Here is an 11,689-nt window from a genome sequence, read left to right on the forward strand (position 1 = left end):
AACCCTTGTCAGAAAATGATAAATTGTTGAAGCATATTGTACAGTAGCAACTCCATTTGTGTGTTCTGTCATGGCTTCTGAAGTGCTTTGTGTGGAAAGGTTAACTACTGACTGAAAAATAATTTAGAATTATTTACTGATCTTAAAAAACGGTAAAATTAAAAATTTGCAGTGTATATTCTCTCCCTTTGATAACTGAGATTTTATTATTCACTGCTGCATTAGAGCTACTGGTACTTGGGAAGAATGGGCCAATGTTACATTCACACAACTCTCTTGTGTTGATCCATCCACAACTAGAAGTATTTTTGTTCCTGGAGGCACTATAAACTGCCCAAAGAATAAAGCAGGACTTCAGAAAACTCAATTTAAAAGATTGGCTCAATAACCTTACCATGAGGTACATTACCCAAACTTACTACTTTGTCATGAAGAACAAGAAATTCTGTGTATGTGGATATTAAGTGCAGGAACACTCAAGCAAAGAAACATATGAATGTTAAGAAGCTTGTTTTTTTTTTTCTTGGCTGACTGCATGTAAAAGGACAAAACATATTTTATAAATCGGAATAAGTATGCATGTAAAATTGAGCTGGATTTACTCGCTGTGCTTTGATTATCTGGGAACATTGTTGAAAAATACACACAAACAAGTTCTGACTCCATTGTTTGCTCAGAGGTTTCCCCTCCCTAATGCATACCCCATGCTATAAGCTTAATGCATTTGTTCTCATTTCTGGCTAGCACATTAGAAAAGAGAATATATAGATAGTACTAGGTCTGGAGGGGAGTGGATGGGAGAAAGACTGAACTGTCTGAAGAGGATACATATGGCATGTTTACAAAAGCTTTTAGATTCCTAGTCTGTTTTCAGAGTAGCTTTAGGTATTAGTTAAAATTGCTTTTTACTGAAGAAGTCCATTGTGTTTGGTAGAGAAGCAAGAAAAAAAGGTCACCGCAAGCAGAGGTAGGGTGGGGGGTACACAGGCAGGAGGTGAAGCAGCTACTCGCTGTACTGACACACCAACTGAGAGCTCTTCACCTCTGACTGACTCCCCAGCTGGCACAGAGCTTTCTTTTCACCCTTAAGGCTTTTCTTCCATTTGATTCAATTCTTTCTCCACCCCTAACTGTTGAAGTGTCACTGTTACATCCCTTGATTCAATCCACAATTCAAGATTTTTTGGACAGCTGAACTTTTTACCCGATGACTCTTACTAGACTGGCATTTAAAGCTGACCCTGTGTTTTCCAAAAGGGACAGGTCATTGTCACCAAAACATTAGCATTTCCCTTCCCAGCATCAGTCAAACTATTGTTTTGCCATCAGTGCAAGGCTGTGATTTGCAGTTATTCCACGCCTGCTTACCTTCCAATCAGTATTTTTGTAAGTGTTAGCATAATTAAACAAGTTGTTGCTTTGAGTTAGACTTGTGGCACTATTGCATGCTTCTCTTTTATTTTATTCTGTACAGTGGGACAAAGCAATGCTTTGACAAAAAAACATCCAGGAAGTTTACACTGGTTTACATTTATTTAAAAAAAATATTTAGACACTTCTGTATTTCACCTGTGGATTATGAACTACAAATCAAATAGGGCTCATCACTTCAAAGAGGTTCACAGGTACAAAACAGCCTCCTTCTGGCATCTTCACATCCTCCTCTTCTGAGTGCTTATGTACAACACTGAAAAAGAGAAAGTGGCATGCATAAGATGGCCCTGGTAAATAAGGTGCAGAAGCCTGTTTATTTAAAACATCTTATTTCCATGGCTTGTAAATTGACACTGTAATGAATCTTATTCAGCATGAACAAAGTCAGTTAACTTTTAAGTCCAGGTTTCAAAAAATGCTATCAAATTTAGACATTATTGCTTGTAGCCAAAACACAATCCAAGAGATGGAGACTCAAGAGAGGAAGAACAAAGCCAGTACCCTGCAGTATTACCAAGGGGAGCATGAGAGACTTCCCAAGCAGCAAAATTACAGGTGTCAGACACTAATGCTGTGATCTTTCAACAAAAGCTGTAAATCCCAAGTACTTACGGCAAAGCTAATGATAAGCTCTGAAGCAGCAGATATCCTCCACCTGCATGGCTTGTGATATCCCCAGAACAGATCCAATCACAACACTAAATGATAGTGCTCCTAAACCTGGGATGTCTTCAGCTCTCTCCTCAGCCTGTTCTTCAGCCTTCTGCCTCTCATCCGTTTGTTATAACTTTCATAATAAATTATTTCCTTAATTGGTTCTCCAGCTGTAATAACCACTCTGCTTCTTAGCATAACAGTCCAAATGCCTTGCAAAAAGCATTTGGCCTCATTTCAAGGATTACTTCTCCACCCAAAACGCTCTTTTACACTGGTGCTACATTCTCTTTGATTCTTCATAACATGGAATTCAATCCTTCTTTCTTTTTATTCCCTCCCTCCTTGCTGACCTCCATTTTCTTCTCAAGTAACTTAGTCAAACTCTGCTTCATTTACCTTCTCTACAAGTCTCTTCACATCTGACTTGTGAACCTTTTCTATTTTTAGATACTCTTCTCTCTGGCATGCCCTGCTATTACAGCCTGATACCAGAGAGTCATTCCAGGAGCCTGGGATTGTCCTTGAAGTGCACAAAAATCCACCTATTGCACTGAGATGTTCAGAGGCTCAGCAGTAAAACATGAGTGATTTTCTTGACTGGTGGTAAAATCTTTACTCAGAGATGAAAATAGCCTCCAGTACTAATAAGTAGCATTCATTCAGTTCTGGACAACTGCCTATCACCGGAAAATATTACAGTGTCACTGTAATATCTGCACTGTTTCATAAATTTATGCAGTAGCTTGCCTAGCAAAACACAAACTTCTGTGGTGCAGAGGCCATCTAAATAAGCAGCAAGTGCAAAGAGTAAGCCTGTCAAATGATAGAAAATAAGCTCTGAGGAAGGCTAGAAAAGAAAATGCTTCTCTAAAATGAACTTCAAGTTCAGAGGCAAAAAAGGCCACAGGAATGCAGAAAAGCACAGACTGTAGAAAGTGAAATTGTAAAAAAGTAAATGTGGTAAGGCTTCCAAGAGGGCCTAAAACTAATATTCTTACAGGTAGCTTGCTTATGCCTCAGCCACCCCTGAAATTCAGAAGTAAATATCAAAACACAATTTCCTAATGAGCAATAACAGAAGCAGTAGGAATTACCATTATTTCCTCGGATAAATGCATCCCCATACTTGTTCTTTAATTGTCCATTTACATATTCTTCAGTCTGTTCCAGAGCTATATTCATATACCCATCCAGGCAAGCCAGGACACCTGAAAAGTGACAGTTTACGAGAGAATCAGCTGAAACTTATTTTAAAATAAACAAAAATGCATTGTGTTTGAATAGTACAGGAAAAAAAACAAATCTGTATCTTTATAACAAACCAAAAGCCCAAGCTTGGCCAGATGTATTCTTCAAATAATTCAGCTAGGAGACAGGAATCTCAGGTGATCAATCTGGTAGTGACATTGTCAATTGATGTAAGGGTTGTGGGGGTAAAAAAGTCATTAAGGCATGACTTTGAAAAGATGGACAATTTTCACTTGGAAAGTTTAAGTTGTCCCCTCTCACTTGTGTTTTAAGAGCTTGTGACATTAGGAATAAATGGATAAGCTAAGGACAAGGCTAGGTAAATTGAGTTATCACCAAACCTTGTGAAGGATATAGCTGAAAAACAACACTTTTCATACAGGACACCATACACACTTTTAGTCATATTTATCTTCATGCTTACAGATCTAGAAGAACATTAGCTGAAAGTCTCTGCTTTGATGTAAACAAAATTGTACATATGTTTTGAAAAAGGGCTTTCAAATGGCACTGAAACGTTCCCACAAAAAAAAAATTACACTGTTTACTGTTTAGTGCAACTAAAGAAAAAATGTCTGTAATATTAGGTGTTCTTTTGATCAGGAAAATATGCATTTTAGTAGCACTTATTTTAGACAAGTATTTATGTTCTCACTTCTAATAGCACCTGTTGAAGGCTGTGCCGTTCACCCAGTACTTCCTAAGTGCTGGCAGCATGGTGGTATTTTTTCATTCAAAGCCCCTCCTCTCTGTCTATGCCCAAAACCATGGCCATCTACAAATTTAACTCACCTGATCAACAGAACTGAATGTGAGGATTAACAGATGTAAAGAATGGCTCAGAGAATGCAACTTGATTTATTAATCATGCACATAATAAATACAGCTTTTTACAAGTTGTTTTATCTCCCTTTTGGATTTTTGTTTCCCTGACTTCATCCTTGCATGTGCAGACAATACTACTAACATTATTTTTTCCTCTGTTTGAAAAACACTCATTTACCTGGCAGTAAAACTTGAAATACAGTATATTGGCTGTACCTGGGGAGAGGGAGAAAACTGAGAGTCCTCCTCTAGGACACATTCTCATTTTTCAGAAGTGTTACTGTAGTATCTTCCATATAGTAATTAGGAATTGAAGTTCTTCTGCCAGCTTCTCATGGTTTAAAGACTATTATTTTCCTCTCTGTTTTTCCTTCCTCTCTTTCCACAGACATAGGAAAAACTGCTCACAAAATATCATGGAATGCACCAAAAAACCTCAACCAAACAAGGGTCAAAACTCTCTTCCATTCCAGTAATCCTGAGTGCTTCCATGCAACAATAGAAAACAAAAATATGTTTGTCCAAAATTAAAGTCGGACCGTGTGGATTTACCAAGGCCCCTAGGCAGTATTTTCAAACTCTCTGTTTCATGGCTGTTTCATTCTCTTCCTCCTTTTCTTTGTGTTTACTCTAAGGCCACTAATGGCATCAAACATTATCACTGCCCATCCTGGCCAGCGTTTTATCTGGTTTATCTGTATGTAGAGATGTTGCAATGTACAAATCCATAGCCACACACAGAAGTGGTACATTAATATACCACTGATGACTTTTCATTGCCCAGGGCATGTGCAGCACTGGGCAATGAATCAAGGCATTTCACAGTTACACATCAACATATGCATTAGGCCACGTTTTGTGTGCATGGTGGCTCAGAGGGTGGAGGTACAGACATAAAATTGGCAACACAGCCTGGGGGAGAATCTAAACGGATCTGCAACAAAAAGCCTGACGTGCTGTTTCTTAAGGCTTTTCCAAGTGTTGGTCACATTTCTGCAGAAAACAAAACAGTGCCTATTTTCTCAAATGAAACCAATACACAGATTTTCAACCACAAGGTCACATCAAGTGGGAAGGATGGAGAGCACAAGGAAATAAGGAAGGAAAGGTGGGGGAAAAAAAATCCAGCAACAAATAAGGGTATTCAAGGAACTATGGTTCAATTCCTCGTAGGTCTGACTGTAGGCATGCTAAACTAGCTCTGTGGAGGGAAAAGCTGAGTAGTTCATCTACAGCATTTACAAATGGACCTTACAAAGCAGGAGATAGCATTGGCCTCAAAGAAAATAGGAAGTGCATCAGAAAAACAAATCTGGTTTGGCCCTGCCTTGTGTGCACCTTCAGGTAAATGATGACTTGCTTTAAGTGACTTTAATGAGCTCTCCCTACATTCTCCTGCAAGAAAGAACAACAGAGATGCAGTGAAGTTTTTAAGACACCAACCCGACCTGAAGCGCTCAGAAAATGTGGTTCTCAAAGAATTGAGACTGAAAATTCTGTCATCTGGCGACACTAAAGAGAAACAGGAAAGGATAAGGAGGCACTGCTTGCTCTGTCAGTGAACAATTACAGTTTAGGACTGTCATAACACACAAAGATTCCCTGTCACAGCACAAACAAGTCTCCTCTCACAAGTGCCAGGCTAAGCCAATTGAAGTAAACCTATCTGAAGCAGTGATCTGTAGCAGAACCACAATGTTTAAGTTACTACAGAATGAAATCTCTAAATTGTGCACAACAGAAGTTTTAATTAAGTCTGGATACTCCTTGGACAGATCAATAATGAGAGTAGGACCAGGACATTTCACCGCACAGAAAAGTTTATAATTTACTGGTTAAAACCATCTACAATCCTACATACAGTACATGAAGGGATACAGATAGGCTAAAGAGTTCTGGAATAAATCTGCTGGACTGTGTTAAAATGAAGAGGGCATACAGCAGCAAAGCCACACTATGCTTTCTCCTCTATCTCAGTGAGTCTTGGTCCAACACAGGTGTAGGCAGTTGTTTAACCACAAATGTCAGTAACTTTCATCCCTTGTGTAAGAGCCACCTTACAACTGACAGCACAGTTAACTTTGAAGCTTTTCTGGACCAAGATCCATACTAGGAATTAGAGAACAGAAAGGTGAAGAAAAGGATAGTTCCAACAAAGGTTGCTGTCAGAGCACTGAAAAGAGGGCTGCCTGGCCATTTCAGGAGTTGTAATGCCAGATGATCTTTATAAATGTCAGTTTAGAAACTCTGAATCACCCCAAGACTCCTGTTGAATCATCTGTGACTAAAGAGACTAATGATTTAGATCAGTAATTTTAACCTCTAAATCCACTGTTCACCTCCTTTGTTTCTCCAGGGCTGATTTTCTATTTTTAATGTCACCATTCTGAGATCTGTATTCACGTACTCCAAGATTCTGGATCACACTGTTTTGCTTTTCAAAATCAATGCATCTATTCCAGCTTCCCCAGTCAATTACTTTACTCAGTGAGAGACAGACAGAGAGCATACCTCGATAATCAACTCCAGAATTTAATTTTACAACAACTGGCCTTCCGATGATTTGTTTTAGGAAGTCACTCGGGGTTTGCTTCCGTAGACTCATCTTGGTCTTCTCTGGTAAGCTGAGAAGTTAAGAGAAAACATTTGGATAAGAAACACAATCCCACATTGTCCTAAATACTCTGCAAAGACAGGCAGACCCCTGATTCTTAATACTTTCAGTAGGAGAGAATATCAAAGGAGATAAAAGCAAAAGCTTAAGGGTGAAGGTGGAGAGACAGAGCTCCTAAAGCCACTGCATTAAACCTTCCCTCTGGCATTTTTATAACTTCTGAAATTAACATTAAGGATCCTTGTTTGCCATGCTGTGCATCTTTTAAACTTCCAACAGTGCCATAGGCCTCATCATCTCTAGCACCTTTTGCTAAAATTATTTTTACTAAATTTAGAGAGCTAAGCCGTAAGTGTTTAATGTCTTCAGGGGGTGGAGGGAGAAGTCAGAACCTGCTCCATCCACAGGAACAGCAAGGGCATTTTGATCTCGGCTCGCAAATGCAAGCAAAGAAAAAATTTGAAAGGATGCCTTCAACTGAATCTGTTAAAGCAGACTAAGTTAAGGCTTGTGATTAAATCAGAGAGAGACCTGAAATGATGATGTGATTTAAAAATCCAGCGCAGAGACATGCGCTGATTTAAAAATCCAGCGCATCAACTTCTGCTCCAGTGTCTCTTTGCCCAGGGAACATTTGTTCTGCATCTCCAGCCGATGGCAGAAAACCCCAGCGCGGTGCCGACTTCTCTTCGCTGTTTCCTGCGGCAAATCGCACCGGGCGATTCCAGCCGCGAATCCAGGGATCCTCGCTGGTTTTCCCACCAACACCCACAGCCACCCGCGTCCCACAGCCGAACCTTTCCCGGACCAAACGTGTCCCAGGGAAGATCCCGGACGGAGCGAGACCGCGGCTCCATGAACACCCAGGACGAAGCCGAAACGAGGGCCGGACGCAGAGGCAGGGGGGGGAAACACGGCACCGCACCGGAGCCCCCTCCTCCTTCCCCCGCACTCACCGCCCGCCGCTTCCCGGCCCCCTTCCCGGCTCTTCCCTTCCCGGCGCTTCCCGCGCCCCTTCCCGGCGCTCACCGCCCGCGTGGCCCCGCCCCGCTACGGCGCGCCGGGCGGGACAGTCCGCGCCGGAACGCGCATGGCGGGGCGGGGCTGTGGGGTTTGGGACGTGCAGGTGATGCTTCGGATCACTGCCCCAAAAACGGGGGGCCAAGCTGCGAGGGGCTCGCCCTGGGATACCCCGCCCTCCCCCCCCAGGCGGCTGGGCCGCTGGTCTCTTCGCCGAGGTGCGTTCTCTTACGTCTTGCCTTGCGGTTCCAGGCGAAATAACGCCCTGTCGGTTTTACAGGGAGAGAAATCCTATAGGAAAAAAAGATTTCTTGTGGAAAAAAATAATGGAATCAGTTAGGTTGGAAAAGACCTCGGAGATCATCGAGTCCAACCTTTGAACACCACCATGTCAACTAGACCATTGGCTCTAAGTGCAGCATCCAGCCTTTCCTTACACACCTTCGGGGACAGTGACTCCTCCACCTCCCTCCACAGCCCACCCTTTCCCTGAAGAAATTCCTCCTAATGTCCAATACGATCCAGTATATAATCGTATTCTGCTCTGATGGGATCCTATTAATCGCCAAATGATCTTGTCTTACATGGGCCTTATCAGAGATTCAGTGACCGCCTCTCAGGTGTCCTGTCCAAGACAGGAAGGTGCTGCTCAGTTTGCTTCACAAGGGGGATTACTGAAGATAGAAACTAAGGTTGTTTGGTTTTTGGTTTTGGTGGGTTTTTTTTCAAGTGTCACCTAGGAAGAATGTGGTACAAGAAGCAGCTGAACTCATCTTCTGTTTCTCCCCATCTTCTCACCTGTCTTTTCTCCTTTCCTGCAGCTATTTTTTTCTTTTTTTTTTAGGGATGTGGTACTGTGATAGGAGTTAATCATCTGTGAAACCTTCTGGACCAGATTTTTTTTTTATTATTATTCCTTTATTGATTTAGTATCTTGCTGAAATTCTCAATTCTCATGATATGAAGAAAACGTACCGTGGCTTTTCAGAATACGGATTGGTATTCTCGCTTCCTTCCAAAGTTGTTTATTTTCTCTTTTTGAACACATGTCCAGTAACAATTTTTTTTCCTTGAAGCTTAGATTAAAGGGCTTTAAGAGGCAAGGACTGCAAGCCCAACCTCATTCACCTGCCTGTCCCAGAGTTCAAGCACAGGCACGGACAGGAAAGTTGGGCTGTATTGTGCCCGTGTTTCCAGGCAACCGTCATGTTAATCAGGAGCATCCAACTGTGTTTGATTATATCTAGTACTTGAAGCAGAAAAGGAACATAAAATAGTTACTCTGGGGAGCAGGCTTGCAAAGTTTTATTTGGCTGCCTGGCTTCAGTGCTTAACGTCCTGATAAGGAAATATCCTGGATTTCATTGTTATTGATCTCCAGTATAAAGATTGGGCAAATAGAATTTTCATGCCTGGGCTGGTAAACTTTCATGGCAGTTTCACAAATCCAAACAGGGACGTTTTATGTTTTGCAAGCCTTCCTTATTGTTTTATTTCTTATGAGTTTGTCTTCAGAGCTAGTATTTCTCCTTTTTTTTTTTTTTTTTTAAGCCATTGTAACCTGATAAGCTATTTTGCTCAATAGCCCGCTTTCTAGCCAGCTAAGGCATGTCCTTAATTACGGATGCTTTGGTTGTCTGCTGTCAGTCAACAAAATTTTTGTACTTTCCTGCTTCATACCCTATTAACCTCACAAACAAATCTAATTTCTATCACAGACAATAAGATTGGCAAATTTTCTATCCTTAGCTCCCCTTTTTCATAGTTTGAGACCAGGTCATGAACCCAAATCTTCGTTAATTTTCCTTTATTTGTCATAGGTCTTGGAGCAGTCTCATGTGCTGTTCCTAGAGGTAAATTAGCCTTCCTGCAGGAAGGTGTACGTTGCTGAGCATTCGGGGTAGCGTGATTTGCACCTGAAAAGACAATTCCCACCTTGTACATTCAGGAATATTATGTCATCACATCAGTTATTCGGCAACCTAGAGAATGTGTTATTTCCTGAGTGACAAAACCCCAGTGACCTCACTTAGGTGGTCTTCAAAGGATTTAAGTAATCTGTACTCGGTGGACTCCTTAAGGATTCCACAGCTTCAAGAGTGAAAATAGAATTCAGATATCATTGGCTAATAATTATCTTTCACTTTTTGTCATCTAGATGAAAAAGGATTTTGATCTAAACTGTTGCATACCTGGCTGTCAGTAGATTCTTTTAAACACTGCATTGCTTTATCCTTTCCTAGTGTACTATGATAGAACTTTTTCAGCTCCGTAACTCATGGAAATCAGTGAGATGCTGCCCTTGCATTTTAATCAAGATGAACTTGAAAGGTGAACGTTGTAAGTGGTAGAAATTATTTATAATTTGGTAATAAAAGTTTATGTCTAGCACTCCAAATTTCACACATCTGCTATGTGCTGGCCTTGAGATATAGAACAATTGCAATTGCCTTTACATTTGGCCTCAGATGAAAGGTCATAAATTACAATGATAGAGTTCGTAGCCGTTCCCAGCTCACAAAATTTCCATATTAACATCTTCACCTCAAACATAAATGGTTACAAAGTTACAAAGAAAAGAGTTGTGTTGGCCTTTGTCAACTGAACTTAATGATGGAAGTCAGTGGTTCGTGTACTATTGCTAAGTGTTAAACATAAAGCATCACAGAATCCTTGTTCAGAGGACTTAATTAAAACTTTACAGTTAACTTTAAAAATGAAATGGGATTTTATGGTCTCTCTCTCTCATCAATGTGCTAAAACCTTCTTCAAAGTTAGGAAGGTTTTTCCCTACCAGCTGCTTGAAATAAAAGCATTTCCATAGAGCAAGGTGGCTACAGAACACAGAATGTGTCAGGAGTGTCCAATTTTTCTATTTCTTGTGAGTTGTACATCGTTTATATAAGTTAAATGCAGATGAAAAACAATCCAGATGACAAAAGAATGTCTGTGGGCCATTTTGAATTCAGCCTAAACAATCCCCAGCTACCACCAATAGATGGAAAAAAGTCACAGTCTTTAAACAGTCCTCACCTGAAACTTGTGTCAGAGAGGACAAACCCATTCTGGCTACAATCCCAGCATGCCCCATGAATTTAACAATCAACTTCAGTGCCTTCTTAGATTAGAAAAAAGAAAAAAATTATTGAAAATTATGCAATAAAATAAGAGGTTGAGTTCCAAATCCACGGAAGCTTTTCCTGTAACTCTGAGAGTGAGAGAGCAGAAGGAGATATCAGGCTCCATGAAATAGTGTCAAGGTAGAGAAGCTCTACAATTCAAGATTAGCACTGTTATTGCAGGGTTTCCTGAGGGCCCTGAAGGAAACACAATAGTATGTTTGGGGTTAGAGTGGTGGAAGGAGAGATTCTGCTCCCACTGGAGCCAGTAGAAGTGTTGCTAATTACTTTTCTGTACTCAGGATGCCTCTGTAAGTTATTGAAAATACTCCTGAGATCTCAAAAGTAATCTGTGTCGATCAGCTGGCACCAAAAATATGACTGTTAGACTGACAGTTGTCACCCCTTGGCTTTAGGAGCTTCTCAGCAATTGATTCCGGTGGCTGGACAATCAGCCAGCCCACTGGCCTGATTCAAAACTCCTCCAGTGGATTTGAGATAAAACACTCAGGCTGCAGATCCTTTCTACCTACTTTGGATCAAGAAAGCACAGTACAAGCTTTCTCCACACCTATCCCATGGGATTCCTAAGGGAGAACCTTGTGACAAGAAAGCTTTTGTTTTTCAGTCCTGAAACAACTCCTATTCCAGAGGAGCAGGGATGGGCTTCCCCCTCATTGCTGTGGTCCTCCAGGCTGTAGCAGGCTAGTGGGCATGGCTGGCTGAGGGCTGTGACACTGTCAGAGGCTGTGCTGTGTGCAGGGCATAGATC

The 11,689-nt window shown here is 41.1% G+C and overlaps 1 protein-coding gene across 2 annotated transcripts; it reads right to left on the reverse strand.

The window, feature by feature from the left end:
• Positions 1-1,514: 1,514 nt before the first annotated feature.
• LSM6 (LSM6 homolog, U6 small nuclear RNA and mRNA degradation associated) lies at positions 1,515-7,843 on the reverse strand. 2 transcript variants are annotated; one of them, XM_051790993.1, is made up of 4 exons: positions 7,735-7,843; positions 6,676-6,788; positions 3,186-3,299; positions 1,515-1,687 (listed from the first exon to the last, which is right to left on the reverse strand). In XM_051790993.1, the coding sequence occupies exons 2-4, from the start codon at positions 6,767-6,769 to the stop codon at positions 1,653-1,655; spliced, it is 243 nt and encodes an 80-aa protein (XP_051646953.1). In that variant the 5' UTR covers positions 6,770-6,788; positions 7,735-7,843; the 3' UTR covers positions 1,515-1,652. The 2 variants fall into 2 exon arrangements, with proteins under 2 accessions (XP_051646953.1, XP_051646952.1); XM_051790992.1 differs by lacking the exon at positions 7,735-7,843 and adding an exon at positions 7,576-7,594.
• Positions 7,844-11,689: the final 3,846 nt, after the last annotated feature.

This window comes from Manacus candei, unplaced genomic scaffold (assembly GCF_025592945.1).
Source record: "Manacus candei isolate 608988 ecotype Guabito, Panama unplaced genomic scaffold, ASM2559294v1 h1tg000028l, whole genome shotgun sequence".
NCBI classification, from domain to species: domain Eukaryota; kingdom Metazoa; phylum Chordata; class Aves; order Passeriformes; family Pipridae; genus Manacus; species Manacus candei.